The sequence below is a fragment of the Carassius gibelio genome, chromosome A10 (assembly GCF_023724105.1).
Source record: "Carassius gibelio isolate Cgi1373 ecotype wild population from Czech Republic chromosome A10, carGib1.2-hapl.c, whole genome shotgun sequence".
Lineage (NCBI taxonomy): Eukaryota > Metazoa > Chordata > Actinopteri > Cypriniformes > Cyprinidae > Carassius > Carassius gibelio.
Window position 1 is genome coordinate 8,917,512 of NC_068380.1, and position 20,841 is coordinate 8,938,352.

The following is a 20,841-nucleotide window of genomic DNA, read 5'->3' on the forward strand; positions in this document are numbered from 1 at the left end:
TGGATTGTTCTTGCAGCAAGGAGAAGAGATTAATAGTACATCAAATTATAAGTACCAAAAAAAAATAAAAATAATTGTGACACTTCAAACTCTTTTGTTGAGTGCAATGCCTCAGATGAATACATTAAGAAAAAATGCCTTTTCCCTGAAATAGGAAAATGTTTCTACAAGAACACAGTAACAAGACTGTATGTGATGATAGTAAACATTAAAACAGAACATGCATGTATTAAAATGCACATACATGAGCAGTCAAACTGTCCTAGTCACCCTCCTTTGGCCCAGCACTTTCCATATGGAAGAGAATACGCATGGGAGCAAATGAAAAGATGAAGAACACTAAACAGTTATGGTGTACTAAATTCTCAATGGAAACACCTGTGTACGAAGCACTAGCAACACTACAGTTTTTCTCAGTGAGTAATAACTGCTGCTGAAGTACGCATGAAGGCGGATGAAGCTTAACTAATCTCAGGCGAGAATTACCTTGGGTCGGGCATCGCACAGCGCCACAGGTGTTGCTTTAGTGTCTGCACCCAAACAATATCTCGGATGGGCTGACAAAGCTGAATGTAGTGGTACTGTTTTAGCATAACCCTTCAAACGAACCACAAGATCACTCGTTAGCTGAACATTAAAGTAATTAAAGGGATATTTCAACCCAAAATGAAAATTCTGATATCACTTACCCTCATGTCATTCCAAATTGGTATGACTTGTGTGGAAATGATTTGCAGAATGCTTTTCCCCCATACAAATATCACTAAATTTCTAAATTTGTCAAGAACGGTTGTATTCAAGAGAAGGAAGAAAGTATTACACATTTAGAATGACACAAGTGTGAGTAAATGTCAACTATTTTTGTTTTAGGGTGAACTATTCCTTTAATTCCCAAAGCACAAAATCATTATGTAAATCAATCAATCTATCAATATCATCATTAAAGCAAGTCATTATAGACACATATTGATATTGAAGGACGATTTCAGTCTATTCAGAATGGAATAATTCCAGTTTTTAGGTAAATCTATGCTATACTTTGCACATATGAGACACTGAAAGCCGCAATATATCTGATTCACTCAAGATGCAAACATATATTTCTCAACTCTCAGCTGACAGCAATATGCACAACTTGTAAGATGCCAGAATCTATTCCTGAGCCCGTCACACACACAATATGAGAATATCGCAAAATAGTTCTCTTCCATGTGGATTCAACGTCTCTATGACAGTGACAAGAGAGACAGACAGAAGGACAGGGAGAAACGATACAGATGCACCTACCACTGAGTTCCCAAACGCTCAAACAAAATGAACCAAGACACCTCTGTTTCTGCGTTTGCATTTATTAATTTCAATATGAGCAAGCAAGAGAGAAATCACAATTCACATTATCACAGTTAAATCGGAGGACCTTTCACATATTTTTTCTCTCCTTTTTAGTATGCATGGACTATAGATAGCACCTGTGCTAAGCACAAACACACACTCACTGACATGTACGACCCGTTAGCTGCTCCTCCTCTGTCTCCCAACAATGTCTTTCCTTAATTCCCATTATATTAACAGTAACTGAGTCACCAAAGGCTGCAAAATACAAGAAAAGGACCTCACCCTGTGGCACAGTCAGCTTCAGAGCACAGTGCAGAAGAGAATAAGCTATTGTAGTTCAGCCAGACTGAACAAATAGATACTTTCATTCTATACGAATACTTTCCACAAGTCCGACAGAATGTCTGTGTTTCTGGACTTGAAGCCTGTGTTATAATACATTCAAAGTTTTCATAATGCATTGTAATGTATTATGTATTTTCATAAATGATAGTAAACATAGTTATAATACATCTCGACTGTCTTTGAAGTTTGAACAAATTTTACATGGTATGTCAAAGTGAAAATCATGGCAGAATGGCTGTCAATCCAACTCATACATGAAGAAGAATCTTTGCTTTCTAGTGTTAGACTGCTAATGGTGCACACCATGAAAGATAAAAGGTTTATGGCTGAACTTGAATAGCATGCTATTCTTACCATTCCTGTATATTTTTAGCATTCTAAAATATGAGCGTAGTATGCTATTCTGAATTCAGCCAGGGTTAGTGCCTTATTTAATTTCTGACAGGAATGGAAATGAGCCTGTGAGGGATATAAGTGTATTCAATGGAATTGAAAATTTCTTCAATCTGGCAATAGATAACAGAATTACTATGCAGACTGGGCAAACAGGACAATGAGATTACATACTTGACATACTATAAATGAAGTAGACCTCAAAGGATGAGACCAGGGGCAGAGAGGATTTGCAGAGGGGAGGTACATGGTTAAAAAAAACAAAAAAACAAAACAAACAAAATAACAATGCAAAGCATTATATTACACGATGCACTCCCATGATGCCAGCAAATGAAGATATTTAAATTCTAAAATGAATGCTATTCAGTCCCAGGACCTACCAACATTTTTGTTCTTCCATCACAAACTGACATGAATCTGTGACATTGTCATGTCACATGCAAAGCCATGATTATGAGATGTTACATAAGGCCTGATCAGATTATATATAAAAAGATTTCACTGCCAACACAAAATCATCTCTGTGAATGTATCAGCATTAAACTATAAAGGGGTAGTCCACCCAAAATTGAAATTCTATCATTTACTGACTCCCTAAGGTCATTCCAAATATTTCTTCTGTGACATAATGTTTTTTTTTCAGGTCCAAAACACTATTTGGGTGAGTAAATGATAATAGATTTTTTTTTTCTTTTAAGATAGTTTTAAGTTTGCATTACTGGCTCACTTGACTCAGAGTTTGTGATAAGGGCTTGTATGCCAGTTTTGTTACGAGACGGAAACAAGTAAACGACACTTGAAATTTCCCCTTATACATACATGTGCATCTTGGGAAGAAGCCTTTTTGGGGCCAACTTTTGATTAAAACAAACAAAGTTGACATGATCATGCAATCAAGAGTAAACAAACAGCATTCCGAACAGATTGCATTCGACTTACCATTACATCAATGGACACATGATAACAAACAGAACAATTAGGCAAGAATACAGGTCATTTCAGTTCTGAACAATGGGGGATGCAGGAGCAAAACAAAGAAGCAGACACTCTGGAAAAGTCATTAATAATGAATAAGTTGAATATGCATTCACATAAAGAAGGGCTTTGATTTTAAAGCTGGCTGTTCTATTGACCTTTTGAGTTCATTCTCCTTGTAGGAACCTCATCTGTCTACCTCGGGGGCTCCCTTAGGGGGGAAGGGAAGTGTGCACGTGAGATAAAAAGAAACAGTTGGACAGTGGAAGATAATGTTAAATGTTGTGTTGTGGTCCTTATATAATTTGTGGTGCATGATGGAATAGAATTACACCAAAACCTCAAAAACCATACATAAACATATTTTAGTTTTTTTGTTTTTTTAAAAAAATCTATTGGTTTGCTTTGCACAAAAAAATCACAGTGAACATTTAAATCCTATTCTATCAAAAGAAAAATTTACAGTACATCCCATAATGCAATTTCATGTAACAGTAGTACTACATCTATTTGGTTGTCCAGGTCTGCTTATTATATGACCTTGACAGATGTTTATTTGGAGATACTGATGTTCAATTTAGATATATCCTGCTTCTATAAGGATTAATCAACATTTTCATCATATGGAAGGGTTCTCAAGAAAACAAAATAATTCAAATCAAAGCACCAAAGTGATCTGAGATCATAACATATCCCTTGGGAGCTTGGGGTGTTTGATCAATAAAATGATAACATAAAACAGGCAAAGCAAGCAGATTAATATAGTCTTAAAACCAAAGATGCACATTTATCAAAGATTTTTGATTGGGAAATTGGCCTTTGTGGTTTCTATGTGTTGCCTAATTTACATAAACATGATTTCAAAAGGCTTATCGGATACATATCGGCTTCATTTCAAAACCCTTGATAAATGAAACCCACCAGTCTGTGCATCTGATGGTAAGTGCATACAGAGCCAATGGCTCCATGCAAAATAAGAGCATCCACTGGCCAACCAGTAGAGTGGCTGCTATGGAAACCTCGTTGTGGAGATGAGGAGAGTGGGTGGAGCTATAGTAAATGCAAACGCTTTGATATTACTGGGCGAGATTGTGACGCAAAAGAGGAGAAAAAAAACATCAAATCCAACCCTGATAATCTTGTAAAATCAGCCCACTGACCTCTCAGAGAAAAAGAGAGAGTGAGAGAAAGAGAGGTGTGGGGTTTTGGAAATATACAGTGAGGAATAAAACGAGAGGTGCATCAGATAGGGAGAGGGAGAGGGAGAGAGAGGGAGAGGGAGAGGGAGGGGGCAGCAATGGAGAGAAAAGGAACGAGAACCTCTTATTAAATAATTTGGCAGCCTTCGTTCTGCTTTCACCCTTTCGGGAAGAGATTAAATAAGAGAAGAAGTGCAATGGTTTTTACTCTTTTGCCTCAGCCAGTTTGTTGTTGATCTCTTTACTTTTCTCCTTGTCGCCCTGCCCTGCTCTGCTCTCCGGCTGGTTTTCAGAGCTCTTCTTCTTCGAACCACGCAATGATGTCCCCTGCTTCTCCTTGGACTTCTTCAGCAGTTTGCCAGGTGTGGCAGTAGTGCTCTTTTTGGGTTTGGAGCGAGGAAGACTGGGTTTCTCCACCTGTTTAAGAAATAAAATCGCATACAAATGGTATTTTACAACCGTTATGTGACACGTTTCATTATTTAATGGGAAATAATATAAAATGGGATTCGGATTGGACGGACATGTTGGACAATGATATTGTTGGTTATTTTCCATAGTTTATATTTCCTGCTAATTCAGCCCTGGAAATGCCAGCAGAACATAGATTGTATTCAGTGTTGTGACGTACATCTGAGTGAAATTGTTTTTTTCTTTTGAAAAAGGAAAAAAAAAATGTAGAGTGAGGACTTGGTTCTCTCCATTGACTGTTGATTGGATGAAGGTAGATCTGAATGTGAGCTTGAGGTTGACTGTAAGGAAGGGACAGGTTTAAACAGACTGAACGATTGGAGAGGTCTGTCGTATGTCTCCACAGAGAAGTCTGTCATGTCACAGGTCACTCAACATAATGAAATAGAGAACTGATGCTGATTCACTCAAAGCCTGAGGCGAAAGTTATATCAAACAACTTTGAAGAAGTACTACTGAGAAGAAAACTGATGTTCAGTTATTTTCCAGCCACTGAGCACATACATTGCTGACATCATGAAGTTACTGAACCCAATAATTGTTTTACAGCCTACTGCAACAAACATACACTTATAAATAAGAATGTAACCAAACATTCAAAAAAAAGGCCAGAATAAACCTTTTAAATACCCAGCTGCTAATCTGAATATTGTGTTGTTTTTCCTTAACTTCCACGGCTCTTACCTTACGGCTCTCTCTGTATGGTTCATGGTACAGTGTGCGTATCCTTCTCCTTTCCAGGGCCTTGTTTTCATCTGGCTGCTGCGTGGCCTGGTAGGGCCTGTAGGTGGCGCTGTAGCTGGTCTCCTGATCAGTCTTCCCATTGGGAGGATGATACTGAGACTGGGCCTTGATGAGCTTCATGGGTTTTACGTCTGTGTAGGCTTTGAACTCAGTCCTGACATTAAGAAACAGAAAAAATCACAATTATTGGGAAACTGAGTGTAGTGAGTGACTGGCTAAACCATCCAAGTCGAAGATAAGTTATCAATTTTTTTGATCCATTTTTTTCTGAAAAGAAATGCACATATCTGACAAAAGTTACACTGTCAATGTTTAGAAGTACACCGACATATAGCAGATGACTATAGTAGCAACAAAACTTGAATTTTAATTCAAACTTTAATTTTATATGGTTAAAGGCCCATTCACACCATGCATGATAACTATAAAGATAATGATGAATATAGTTATAAAAATCGTTCTCAATATAAAAAAATAGCTATGCGATACAACAAAAACTACATATAGAATAACAGCTTGGTCCTGCTATATATAGACACTGCATTATAGATCTAGATTGACATAATGCAGAGATCCCCCTCCCCCATTTGCATGATATACCGTTTTTCCTGAGGCCCTTCTTTTAAAAGGAGAAACAAGTCTTTATTCACTGAGATGACACAGACAAATGGTATGTACAGTACTTCACTGGAATATGCATCGCAGATTACCCAACATGCAACTTATCTCCAGTGCATCTAACACACATGCATGCATACGGACATAATTCTCTCACTAAGACCAGCACAAATCAGATTTGTCTCAGACAAACTCAAATCATTCAAAAACAAACTGATTCACTAATGAATCACTCAGACCAATTGGTGCAATTGTTTTATGAATTCCAGATTCTAATTAAGATGTCTTGTGAGTGTTTTTTACTCTAGCTGAGGATTTCTAGCTGAGCAAAGATGGAATAATGGCTATTCACTGTAAAAATTTTCATTTTAATTTGTAAAAATTCTCTTTATTTTTGATTCCATAAGCCTCAGAGGGGTAGGCTGTATTGATTAGGACTGACAGGACTGGAAGAGATGGAAATACCAGGCAAAGTGATCCATTATTTATCATCCCATTAGATCAATTAGTAGCTTTAGTTTATGAGAGTAAGGAGCAAATGAATACATCTCTGTATGAAACCGTATCAACCATTACAATATATTATAATAATGCCTAAAAAAAAGCCCTGAGAGCATTTGATTTCACACACTGTTCTACTGGAGATCAGAATAGATAACATTACTAGATCAAACTCCTTTACACTCAGAATGAAGAAGGATTCTAAACAGAGAGGGCCCATTATTATGTGAGCACCAAGTTGATGATCAAAGTCATGGGACAGCAAGTGGGGGGAGCATTTCCTTGCATCTCCTTAGAGAAAACGGGATGTGAGAAACATGCCCCATGCAATGTGTTTTAAAAGAATATTTCAGGTTAAATACATGTGAATCTTTATCGACAACAGAAAATGATTCTCTCTCTCTCAGACTCTCAGGTTGTAAAAACATGCTTTTCAAACGACCTTTTGTGTATCAATCTTGTTGTTAGATTTGACCCATGTCCCAGACCCAAACTTTCAAACTTAAACTATGAAAAATCAGTATAAAATTATTAATTATTTATTACAATGGAAACAGATTTAAAAGTATACAAAAGGTGCAAAAATTGAATTGAATTGTGTGTTAAGGATAAATCAAAACCTAGCTAGAAAATTAGCCTAAGAAAGGACCATGTGCAAACATCATGTATTTCTGATAAATTGTTCTTTGGGAATGTGAATTTGATGATACTGCTAGTGTTTTGATTTAAAGGGAGGCCTCCTTTCGCTCCCTGTTGAGAACAGAAAGGGGAGTGGAAAGAAAGAAGTGAAAGTTGTTACATAAGATAAATGAAGTCCAATCAGAATGCTTGAAACCTCAGCAGAAAAGCAGCTCATAGAAGTCCAAGGCCACAGGCACCAAAGACTCACAGGACAAACATGACAGAAGAAGGAGTCAGTTTATACAGCAACACACACACACACACACACACACACACAAGATAGAGAAGACAGATAGAGAATGACAAAAACATAAAGACAGAGAGAGAAGGCTGTTACACATATACAACAGGACTCCTAACAATGAGCTTAGTGTGCTTATTGTAAATAAGTGCTTGGTACCAGCTGTCAAATCATTCATTTGATAATGAGCATCAACACTGTTTTACAATGCTGTATTACACCAGTTTATTTTGTAATTTAACAGAATTAATTTAATGGAAAAGCACAGTATTTTTTTCAAATGTGCTCACACATTTAATTAACCGCTGTCATCAAAAATCATTTGTAGATTTGAGCATACAGTGAGGTTGATATTCTTCCTCTCCCCAGGCATTGAGCTTTTGTGAGCAGACTTGTCACTATGGTGATATGCTGGCACTAGAGAATTGTGTTGTCTGGAGCCAGAGCAGTGCACCATGGGTAGACTTGGCACACTGGAGTAACGTGGTGTTTAACAGAAGCATGTAAAGCTGTTTTGCTTTTAACTTGGATCCAAAAACAACATCCTGATTATTTTGTGGTCTATTAGATGACAACAGGGCTTGATGTTACCAAAAATAGACAGCGTATTTGGATTAATGAACACTGTAAAACTGACTCATTCTATTAATCCATTAGCAATGCAAATATTTAGATGTACATTCTTGGTTGATTATTTAATTTATATTTTTATTGTCCTTTCTTATTCTAGTAACAGCCTTGCTGTCAGATCAATAGAGGCATCATCTTCCTGCTGTACCTATAGCATGACATATTCCTTCTGACATTCACTTTGGACACCAAAGTGAATCCCAATGAGATTATCCCTCTAACTCTGCCCTGTAAGGCAAAACTCTCTTTCTCGTTCTCTTTCTCTGCTGCCTCCTCTGTTATACTTATCGATTCCGGTCTTTGAATTGTTGCAGCATCTTCAATTACTGCACTACTCAAGAAAAGGGAGGAAAGGAAAGGCGTGAAGGGAGAAAAGTCATAAAAGTATATTAATTTACTGCATAATGCTATACAATGTCTGTTGTACATCATATTGCACAAATGTATATGATTTACTATAAATAAAGATGGTGCAGGCTGTTGGGTCGTTAACACAAACTGATGATATTCACTGCGTTAAAAGCTGATTGGTATGAGCATATGACAGTACTAGTTATAGTTATTCATATTTTCCATTGTTGTTTGTGCTGCATGTGCTGCACATTATGGACACATTCTTTACATAACAACGTGCGGAAACATGGCATATTCTTTTACAGGACATGTTCTCATTATAATTTTATATAGCCTATATGACAGATTTGTTCTGTACATGAAGTGTCTCAGCAGAGCAACGCTGTACACAATGTACCGTGGGTGATGTATCGTGGTTTTTCTGTTCGGTTTGAATATCGTTAGACCCCTAATTCATACTACATAACAGCATAGAATAGTGCATAAGTATATAACTTGGGATGCACCATTAGTTAACAACAACTCTGAATCGTAGGTATGGTCTATTTTCAAGTCAAGTCAACAGTGAAAAAAAAAAACCTAAAATAATTACCAAATACAAAATAACTGCTAAACACTTAAACTGCAAAAATGTATCTGCTATTACAATATTTTGTGCACAAGAGATATCAACTGCAGACCAAAGATTACTGATCTGCAGGGAGAGAGAGAGAGAGAGAGAGAGACAGTAGAGAGATAAATGAAGGAAGCAACTTCCTCTTTACAGCAACCTGTCAAGGCGCACCTGATTATTCTGGCTCAAAATAAAACACCACAGACGGCTTTTCAAAGGCTTCTTAAAGAAGAGGATAATTTTTTTTTATCCAGTTTCATCAGCTTGTGTCATACAGCTTAAGCCCTGACACTGCTTTGTAGCATGACAGTGCAACAAAGCAAAACTCAGGACTAAACATGAGATTAAGTCAAACTAATCCTGAGCTTTTCAGTTGAAAGAATCACACTGTAACATTTCATGCATGCACTGTCATGCAAACTGAACTGATGACTCCATGTCAAAAAGAAAAAAAATACACACAGGAAATATTAAATGTGTCCTGATGCACCAAGAACACCATATATGCAGGTCTAAAGGCAAGATTCCAACGCAATTCAGGCTTAATTTAACACCATATAATCTATATATCGAAAGCAACCTTCAAGGCACCAAAATATATTTATTATAACTGTACAGAGTATCAAAAACTCAATCTTGTTCAGCTGCAGGAGTGATTTGCAAGCGCACATTAATAAGTGGGTGAATTATGGACACAAATACTCCACAATAACATTGACAGACTTTTCAAATGAGATCCAGAACTCAAATCGGGGAGGGAATACGGAGAACGTTCTTTCTTTACACATTTATTGTTCACAGTTTGTAATAAAAAAGTGATTGAAAGGCAGCTGAATACCAAGTAGGACCAGGAACAGCAGAGCACTATAGAAACTTCAGCTCTATCTGTTTTAAACAAAGACAGGCAAATAAAAGCAACTAAAAAAGCCATGTTTTATATGTTACAGCTGGAAAATAAAAGCTTAGCTTAGGGCTCTGTAAAGACTGCTCTCTGAGTTGCACAAACCTGAACATTTTACACCACTTTTTTACACCTTAACAAATAGATTATTAAACTATTAGTTCACTTCCAGAATAAAAAATTCCTGATAGTTTACTCAACCCGATGTCATCCAAGATGTTCATGTCTTTCTGTTTTCTGTAGCAAAGAAATTAAGTTTTTTTTAATGAAAACATTCCAGGATTTTTCTCCATATAATGGGCTTCAGTGGTGGTCACGTTGGAAAGGTCATGCACGGTTAGCTCTTCATGTGTACTCTGGTTCAAAAAGGTAAAGAAAGCTGAAAAACTCCATCTCATTTTCTCCCCCGACTTCAAGGACATTGTTGGTTTACCTTTTTTAGTAAAGGACATTTGACTTTCTTTGCATGTTCGCTTTGTGAACACTGAGTTGGTTCTTCCACTACATCATACATGACCTTTCTAAAGTGACTATGTAATGCATGAAGTACAGCTAGTGCAAGACAAGAATTTGTGGTTAAAAATATATACACTTTTATTTTTTTTAAGAAAACTGATCGTTTCGCTATAAAAGCCCTAATTCCATGTCTGGGATCATGTAGAGCCCTTTGAAGCTGCAATGAAACTGCAATTTGGACCTTCAGCCCATTGGTTACCATTGAAGTGCATTCTATGGAGAAAATATTTTTCTCAAAAACCTTATTTTCTTTGCGATTTAACATCTTGGATGACATCGGGTTGAGGGAATTTTTATTCTGGAAGCAAACTAATCCTAATGCACTCACTTTGCCACAATGGCCTCACTTTACCCTAAAGCTAACCCTGAAGAAAATGAAGCCTTTTCCAAAAACAGCTTCTGCTCCAGTGCTCTCCAGCCCCCTGCATGTCCTGCCATCTGTAGGTGTTAGTACAGCAGTATACACAAGATTTAACCCACAGCTGACCTCCTTATGGCTTTTTCACTCCAAAATACACCTTTCATTTGGTACTTTACACTGACTTCAATTGTTTTTATACTGGTCTAGTGGTATTTTATATTTCTTAAACCCCACTTAATCCATTTGTCATTTTTTAGAGACATTATTTTGTATTATTTTGCATTGTTATTATTTAGCATAACAGCTCTATTTAGGTTTTACTGTCAAACCAAGCCTCTGAATCACTGTAGAACATCAGTTCTCAACCTTTTTGACTCACTGTCAATGACAGGGATCAAGGTCCCATCAAAATACTTCTGTAGAATTATATTATAACATATAACAATTGAAATCATTATAGATTCTTACATTTCATCATTTCAGATGTTTTAATGAGTAAATTAATATTTAAAACTATTTTACAAAAAGCAAGTTCAATATTTGAGACCTTTGGATAACTAGAAAATTATACAAACTTTCATGACATTTTGCGATTGTATTCATTTTCATCATCATTGCAGGATTTACAATACCATCACACTTTCAAAATGAGGCTTCCTCATGTATACAAGCTTGTTGCTCATGTAAAAGCAAATCCTTGTTCCTAAATAAAATGACAATTGTAAGATTTACATTTTTAGCCGTTTTAACTTCTTTTAGTAATTGATTTGTCTTATTTTAAATTATTTTAGTTATCGTGAGGGCCCCCTTGGAAGTTTACTGAGGCCCTGAGTGGGTTCCGGACCCCTGGTCTTTAACACTACTGTACAATCATTCACTGATAATCAGTCAGCTTTACCTGTAGGAGCTGCCAGAAGACACTTCTTGTTTGATCTGCCGGTTGAGAGCATCCACAGCTGCCCTCCCTTTACCCTCTGTAGTAGGGGCATCCCCCACGCCCTGCCCATCCAACTTCGCACCAGCTTTCTTTTCAGAAACCATGGTCACTTTCTTGACTTGTCTCTTTTTCCTTTCACTAGACAGGATCTCCTTCTCATGCACCTTGTCAGCAATCTCGCCCTTTTCCACCCCAATCTCCATCATCTCTAAGGTGTGTTTGGCTCTGTCAGGGATGCGGTCACTGCCCACTGAGATGGTCGGAGAGGGTTTGGGGATCCAAGGATGATCTCCCCTCTTTGGGATAGGCCAGGCTCTGAAGTCCTTCTGATACTGGGTCTTTTTGTTAAAAGAGACCTCAGGGGAATGATACGTGTTCTTGGGCTTGCAGCTGGGCTCAGGCCGAACATTCCAGTGTCTGTAGTCCTGGCGCATCACAGATCCTGAAATGTTTTCCTCCTGGGCTGCAGGTCCTTTGGTCACCACCTCGCGCTCGCTGTGAAGCGGCTGCGTTTCTATGGCGACCTTCGACGCAGGCTGCTGCAGGTGAAGATGCTGCATTTCGGACACGTCCGAGTACTTAGTGAAAACCAACGGCACCGCAATGTCGCCCTTGTCCAGCTGGTTCCAGAACCGAGCCATACAGCAGACTCTGGAGATACAGGGCCATGCCATGATGGTTTGCCAACGTCTTACCTTCTGTTATGTCAATCTCTTCCTTTCCTCAAAGCTGTTTTATATTCAGTTTGTGGAACTAAACGCCCTCGTATATCACAAAATGTCCGATTCGCAATGTTTTTCCTTAAAACGATGCTGTCAAATATGACAGGACATAAATCCACTGTAAAAGAGGCATAACCGTTTTTTAGGGGTGTTTGCCTGTGAAATAGTCTGGTTTTGCTTCGTCTTGCGCTCGTTAGAATAGCAAAATTAGTGAAGACACAGCTGCCCCTCCCGCGCGCCTCCTCCGCTCAGCATCCACAGAGAAGAGCTGAATCACCTGCCACTGTCATCATCACGCAACGTCTACAATGGGCGGAGTTACGCTCGAATCCCCGCCCACTAAGAAGCGTTCTGAAAACAATCTCTGTTGGAAATCAGGAAAGATTTTAATAATAATATATTTTGCAATTAATATAAATGTATATATATATATATATATATATATATATATATATATATATATATATATATATATATATATATATATATATATATTGTTTATATTATTATTATTATTATTTTATACATTATAAGTAAATTTATAAATATATATATATAATGACAAAAATCTATATTTTAATAATAATGTCTTTTACAATTAATATGGTACATTATATATTAGTCCCTTCTTTTCATAAACATGTTGTAAGGCCTACTTTTACACAGCCCTTTGTCTCTGGGGTCAAAAGTCTCATTGGTGTAATATCAAGGTACTCTTGGTCTATAATCCTATCACTTGCAGTGACTGGTCAGATAAGGTGGCAGATGAAAAGAGGAGGGTAGCAGACCAAGACATGGTGTCAGACTTTGACCTCAGAGTGGAGATCCTAGCGCTGAGCTGATTTCTCGGCCTCTAGCCGGCTCTTGCCTTTTCTGGTTTAGACATGAAGATTCATTTTGCTCCAGCTAATGTGCCTCTGGTTAGGAGGATCCAGACTGCTGTCGTATTACAGTGGGTCTTCTCTTTCCTGGCGCTCGGTAAGTGCACGTGATTTTATTATAGTCTCTTTGCAAAGCCATCAAGAGTTGACATTGAATGAAATCTAATCACAGTCTGTGTCCTGTCTCTTACATGAACTGCTTTTTAAGGTAAATGCTTAAACTTAAGTTTAAAGAGATACTCAATAGAATCCCTTTTACAGTGTTTCTACCTTAGGAAAGATATTATAGGTTTATTGATGTTCTGCATTTAGATAAAATGTGCTTTTATGATGATTTGTGATTGGTCCATTGGCTCTCATGTAATAAAAGCTGAGAACAAGAGTATTACATAGAGTATCTGTATGCTGATTTGTGATTGGTTCCATTGACTCTCATATAATAAAATATGAGTGTAAGATTATTATGTCATACAAATGCCTCTTTCTAGAAAACACATCACTATGTGTTGAAAAAAACATATATTTTGTTATGTTTGTGACTATGTAGGCCTTTATCAAAGCTCCAACACAGGTCATAACCTCCAGGTCAAAGTCTTTGGTTGGAAAGATCCTGACAGTACATGTATTTATACTGATGTGATTTCTTTCAGCTTGTGCATGTGTTTATCTAATGCACCTGTGTGTTTATTAATTTTTGCAGCCCCCATCTGTATTATACTGTTCTTCTTCCTACTCTGCTACTCTCGTTTCTGGCTCATCAGCGTGCTTTATGCCATCTGGTGGTACATCGATTGGGACACACCTTCACGAGGAGGTAGAAAAGTGCCCTCTCTGTGTCAATTACGTGTGTGGGAGTACATGAGAGATTATTTCCCTATAAAGGTGAGTAGGCGGATCTAATGAAGTTTAGCAAAAATGTTGCTTGGTTGTTGTAAATATGATCAGAAGCTGATTTTATCACTTGAACAAATTGTGGATGAACCGATTTGACTAGATGACCAGGGTTTAAAATGTATAAAAACAGAATTGTATGTCAACAGTGTCTTCTTTTTTGTCATTCTTTTTGCTATTATATGCATTAATGAACGTCGGCATAATTTTACCAAATGAAACCAATGCATTGTTGTTGCTCCTGGGAGAAAAACAAGGCCGGACCATTTGGATAAACAGAGTAACAGTTATTTGCAGTCTTAAATAATGAGAGAGCAATGTAATACTGCCATCTACTGTCTATTTATTGTCTGAAAATATTGCAAAGCCCAGAATTTTACAGAATATTTTAATATAGTGTGTTGATTTGCATGAAAATATCATTGTGTTGTATGAAATATGTTCTTTGTAGGAATGCATTTAATAATTGTAAATATATTAAAATATTTTGCATTGATTTAGATATGGTATTGTTTGTCAAATCTTTGCCCCATGTATGTGGAATTATCATTATTAATGGTTTAGTTTTCATTATTACAGTCGATCGTTATATGTAATGGTTTTAAACACACATTCTACATTGCTGTACCTCTCACAAAACATCATCCTGGGAAAAGAAAAACATTATGTGAACATTATGCACTACAATTCAAAAGTTTGGTATCAGTACGATTTTTATTTATTAATTCATGTATTTTTTAAAAAAAATACTTTTATTTAGTAAGGAGCCATTAAACTGATTAAAAGTGATAGTAACTTTTCCTATTTTTTTTATTTTTTTTACAAAAGTTTCAAATAAATGCTTTCTATGCATTAAATATTCATGAAAAACTTTTGAGTTGTATAGAGTTTATTTTTCATGTATCTGAGGTTTAATGCTGAGTGCACTAATAATCAATAGAGAAAATTTCTGTAAAATAACTTGTTTTTTTTTTTTTATTTGGAAAGTTTAACTTAAGCTGATAAGTAATGCAATATTATAGCGGCCAAACTCGCTATACTTGTCGATATATACAAATCTTGTCAATCTTGATGAAAGGCTTTGTTTTTCTCAACAGAGTGCATCAAAAACTAAACTGATTTGATTAGCATATCAGGGAAATGTTATCGCTTTGGTAGTTTAACCCTTGATAAACTATGTTTTATCTGTATGTACATGGCCATAATGACAGTCTTTTCACCTTCTGAACAACAGAGATGGCATGTGGCCCTAGAAGACACTCTGTGTTCGGAGTGAATGAGTAACTGTAAACACTGTGGGGGATTTAAACCCATGTTCAATACAAGGGTCATGGCCATGATCTTGAAGTGAGACAAAAATACCTATCTCTATGAAAACAACTTAAAGAATCAACGCAATGATTATAGATTATTTTAATTTGGTTTAGATGCTTTATATTTTCTTTATCATTTAAGTTAGTTATTATTCAATGGTCTTTGTATGAATTATATGAACTCAACCATTTACTTACAATTGTAATTTTTTCCTTTTTGGTAATTCACCATATATCTGGCTTTGTTCCAGGATTCGCAAGAAGCACAACACATGACTAAATGCGTCATTAGTATTAAAGAGGCCTTGCTGTAGCTAAACAGAGCATTTTTATTCAAAGTGAATAATTGATTAAGATGAAACCTTGCTTCAAGCACCGGTGCAAATTTTCCCTCATCCTTACACAACCTCCTAATCTGAAAGCATATCAGGGATCAGGAAAAAGCAAACCTTTGCTTATGCACATGTTTATTAAAAGAGATGGTGGGAATTTTGTTTCCTTTAAGAAAAGGAAGTGTCTGAGTTATCAAGAACCTACCTCCACGAGTGCAGTGTTATTTCATTATTGGTAACAGTCTTAATAATGGTAATAATGAGAATAAATGTTATCTCATACGACACCCTACCGTGAAGCAGCAACATGCGATTAATTGGACATTATCAAACCAGGATTTAGAAGCGTCAGTTGATTACACTTCTAACCTGATAAAACAATACATGTCTGCTGTGTAACGAGACCTACCTATACTCTACTTTATTTCCCATCTCTACAGCTTTCATTTCATTAGTTTCTGGTAGCAGTAGAACTTTACATGGTTAGCAGTCAGAAACACATCTGTGAGAGAGAACATACAGTAGTTAGTGGATGCAACCCTCGCTAAACAACCAAGTTGCTACCCTCGCCTTTGGTGGATACTAAGTGTGGAATGTATAGTAAAAGATCAATGAATGTATGAAAACGTGTTTTCAACATGTTTCTGACAGTACAGTTCATCCTTTTCTAAGAGAACAATTATTTGGTTTTCTCTGAAAAAAACTGTTGTGTTGGAGATTCCAGTCATGGTTTTAGGAAATTCCTGGATTTGTTAATGTCAAGCCAAAGCTACTGTAGCCTACCTCATACACAAATCAGTCTGGCTTGAGTCTGATTTGACTGGTACTGTTCTGTGTCGCTGATAAATAGTTTTAGTGCTCTGTAAACACTTTCAGTGTAGTGATTGGTATTAATAGTTAAGTATTAACAGATCCTAGATCAGTGTGTAAGGCCATAATAGAGCACTGCATTGCACATGAACACCACATGATCAATGACCTTTGATATGAAAGAAACCACATCAAACTTATTCACATTCTTTAAAACTCTGAAGTTATTTACATAAACGTCCTTGTCTCTTTACTAGCTGGTGAAGACAGCTGATCTGGACCCTAGGAAGAACTATGTGCTGGGTTTCCATCCTCATGGTATTCTTGTGGCTGGTGCATTTACGAATTTCTGCACGGAGGCAACAGGTTTTAGCAAACTCTTCCCTGGGCTGAGAAGCAATCTTCTCATGCTGCCTCTCTGGTTCAGAGCCCCCTTCTTCAGAGACTACATTATGTGTGCAGGTCAGCTGCCCTGATCAAAAAAAATATTAACATTAGGCAAACCTTATCACAGGGAAAACAATCTTTAAGATGTAAAGTACCTCAAACTATCATTTTATACTGTTTTACTATTTACACAAGGCAAAATGTGTATAAATATCATAATTTACATGTATTATTTTCTTATTTATATTATTACATGCAGCTATGCCAACTGTTCTAACATTTTTTTCAATGTGTGTGTGTGTGTGTGTGTGTGTGTGTTCCAGGCTTGGTACCATCGGACAAGGAGAGTGCCAGCTATCTGCTCCGGCAGAAGGGAGGTGGGAACGCTGTGGTCATTGCAGTTGGTGGTGCCCCTGAGGCTTTGGATGCCCATCCTGGTGACTACACCGTACACCTGGCCAATAAAAAGGGCTTCATTAAGCTTGCAATAGAGCATGGGTAAGCGGGAGCTTTTTCCTAAACAGTTAATAGTACATAATGTGTACACTTGGCTTCTTAACTGAGCATTTAATGTCTGTTTAATTAATCCGTTTTGTGTCAGGGTTTATTTAGTGATAATGATCGCATACATTATATCTTATGTATTTCCTCTCTATACTTTTATCAAAAGGAGTGAAGAAATTGGTTTAAAATCTATATGTTTTATTTTTCCTCCAGTGCAGATTTGGTACCTATATATTCGTTTGGAGAGAATGAGGTGTTTGACCAGGTGGAGAACCCTCGTGGCACCTGGCTGCGATATATTCAAGAGCGTCTGCAAAGCATTATGGGCATTTCTCTGCCGCTCTTCCATGCACGAGGAGTTTTCCAGTACAGCTTCGGCTTAATGCCCTACAGAAAACCCATCAACACTGTTGGTAAGAGCAATCAAATATTAATCAAATATCATCATTGTCAGGTAAAGGTTAAGAGTAAATTAAAGCCATATTCCAAATCTGTTCCAATAACTTTCTGCAGCCTAAGCTAGACAGATGCAATAACCTCTCTCTCATTTCTTAGCCTTTTATTTGTTGTACTGTACCAGTGCACAGGTCTTATCTGTTACCACTTTTAGACTACTGTAAACAGGTCCAAACCATTGCAAAACTTTGATAGTTCAAGCATGCTATTTGCTTTTTAGCAACCCTAGAGAAATGTCGGACACAGTCATATTAGCAAACGTGAGTTGAATCGATTGCTGGGCCTCACAGATCTATCTCTCATCTATCTGTCTGTCTTGCTATCTAGCTAGCCATTTGTCTGTCTGTCAGTTCATTCATCTGTAGCAACAAATGCATTCAAAGTCATTTCACATTTGTGTTTTCAGTTATGAAGGTAATATATATTGTCCTTTCTATCTTCTTCAAGTGGGTAGGCCGATTCCAGTAGAGAAAAACATGAAACCAACACCAGAAGAACTGGATGTGTTTCACCAGCGCTATATGGATGAACTCACACGCCTGTTTGAGGAGCACAAAGGAAATTATGGTGTTCCTGAAGATGCTCACCTGCTGTTCCAGTGAGAGGATCACTGAATTGACTCTGTGTACCTATGTGTTTATGAGAGAGAGAGAGAGAGAGAGACAGAAAGAGAGTTATGTCTCAGTCGTACATTGTCAGCTTTTAAACCATTGCTGCTGTTTTTGTTATCAACCAGTTGTTGAATATAAAATGACAAAATAAATGGAATTTTAATCTCCTGATTAATGCAATGTGTAATTTAAAGCAGCTGATGCTTAGACATGCTCCAAAAATGGCAACACTTTCCCAGATAAACTTTCTGTATGCTTACAAAAGTATTGCATTCCTTTGTGTTAACTCACAAAACATTCACTGGTTTTGTAAGCCAACCCAAAGTTTTTGAGAAAATGTTTATAATCTTCATTATGAAAATATAATTTTTTCTCTTCATTTTTTCCCATCACATCTGTGGTGTAATAAAAAAAAAAAAGCATTGGTCAGGGACACAGTGCATGATAGTTACTGTACCTGGAATCTTTGGTCTAATCTTTGTGTGCATCTTGATATGTGTGTACTGTGTAGAGTAGGGGACATGTGTGCATGCTTTGCGGCAGGGCATGGAGGAGTGTATGTCTATAAACATGTGTAGGTATTTTTAAGAAACAAGGGAATTTGTGTACTTTGATCCTATTATGATCCTTATTTTGGTGTTCAAGAAAAACAGTTGTGTAACATCAGTATTGGGCTATCAGAGCTATGAGGTCTGCATATATAGTCTGCATAACATGAGTCTCCCATATCAGTATATATATATATATATATATATATATATATATATATATATATATATATATATATATATATATATATATATATATATATATATATATATATATATATATATTTAAGTGATCATTTATATATATTTTAAATAATTATCTTTTATTTCTATAATATATGCATCATTATTTCATCTGGTTTCTTCTGTGCTTTTTGTATGGAAGATGTAATTACATCACATCTCCAGCCCGATATCAAATAGTTCTATTATCTCTTATCTTGATCTGAAAATCTGATATTATAATTATTAATTGCTTTTTTTTTATAACAAAAAGAGCATTTTTTTTTTCATTTCAACAGCACCTTATCTGCACCAGGGGGTAAAAACATGCAGTGTGGATGGCCACTATTGCACAGGACAAAACAATATCTACACACTTGTAAGAATATTGTCCTGCCATATAGACATCACCTTGACATACAGTAATCACCACTGATAAGATACTCCTAGATGTAATGCAGAATCTTTCATTTTCTGTGAAGCTTCTTTTGCAATGATTTGTATTGTAAAAAGTGCTATACAAATAAACTCGAATTTAATTTAATTGAAAAATAGTCAGTCATAAAGAAGATACCAAAACATTATATGTCTGAGCATCTGACAGTATAAGACATTTAAGTATCAGTGCATGTCAATTAAAGCCAACACATGAGAGATTAAAGTTCAAAGGCCAACTAAATGATTTCTGCCAAATGGACGATTGATATTGATACAGTACAAATTACAGTGAGCTTGAGCAATTTACCGTCTAGACTGAATATATATTTCCTCATCAGAATTGGCTAATTATTGGTGCAGTACCCATTAAACGTTTTATTATCAGTTTTTACCTACTGTGACATCAGATATCAAAAGACCTTGAGTAAATAGTTATCATAAAATATTATTCAGAACTAGTTCATAAACTATCAAAAACTATTTCATAAACTTTAATATTGTAAAACCCCAAATTGCTCAGATTTCTGAATAAAAATTGCAACCACAAGAAATTTACACAAAAGTTCACAATTGCATAACAATATACTGTGTATTATATAAATACACCAAATATAACTATTCATATTTCAAGCTGCTGATAATATGATTGAGCTGCTGATGATCCTGGGTTGGATGATCAGATAGATCTAAAGGCGACTGGTCTCTCTGCCATCTGAGCGCTGGCCAGTCCTGGCTAGAACAACAGGCCAATGAAGGTCACTGGCAGTAGCACCGCTGACCGTGGTATTGTGAAAAAGAAAAATGGTGAATTATGAACCAGCTAATGCTCCTAATGGACATTTAGTCTGGCAGGCTGCTATCTCTCACTAATTTAACTTTTTTCACTCTTTAGTTTCTCGATTCCAAAG

The 20,841-nt window shown here is 36.6% G+C and overlaps 2 protein-coding genes across 2 annotated transcripts; one reads left to right on the forward strand and one right to left on the reverse strand.

Annotated features, from left to right (window-relative positions):
- Positions 1 to 1,331: 1,331 nt before the first annotated feature.
- LOC128021090 (microtubule-associated protein 6 homolog) lies at positions 1,332 to 12,888 on the reverse strand. Its single transcript, XM_052608013.1, has 4 exons — positions 11,780 to 12,888; positions 5,406 to 5,619; positions 4,459 to 4,667; positions 1,332 to 4,211 (listed from the first exon to the last, which is right to left on the reverse strand). The coding sequence occupies exons 1-4, from the start codon at positions 12,490 to 12,492 to the stop codon at positions 4,199 to 4,201; spliced, it is 1,149 nt and encodes a 382-aa protein (XP_052463973.1). The 5' UTR covers positions 12,493 to 12,888; the 3' UTR covers positions 1,332 to 4,198.
- Positions 12,889 to 13,292: 404 nt separating this feature from the next.
- On the forward strand, positions 13,293 to 18,896 carry LOC128021091 (2-acylglycerol O-acyltransferase 2-A). The gene is made up of 6 exons (XM_052608015.1): positions 13,293 to 13,518; positions 14,122 to 14,303; positions 17,025 to 17,229; positions 17,478 to 17,652; positions 17,872 to 18,071; positions 18,562 to 18,896. The coding sequence occupies exons 1-6, from the start codon at positions 13,425 to 13,427 to the stop codon at positions 18,714 to 18,716; spliced, it is 1,011 nt and encodes a 336-aa protein (XP_052463975.1). The 5' UTR covers positions 13,293 to 13,424; the 3' UTR covers positions 18,717 to 18,896.
- Positions 18,897 to 20,841: the final 1,945 nt, after the last annotated feature.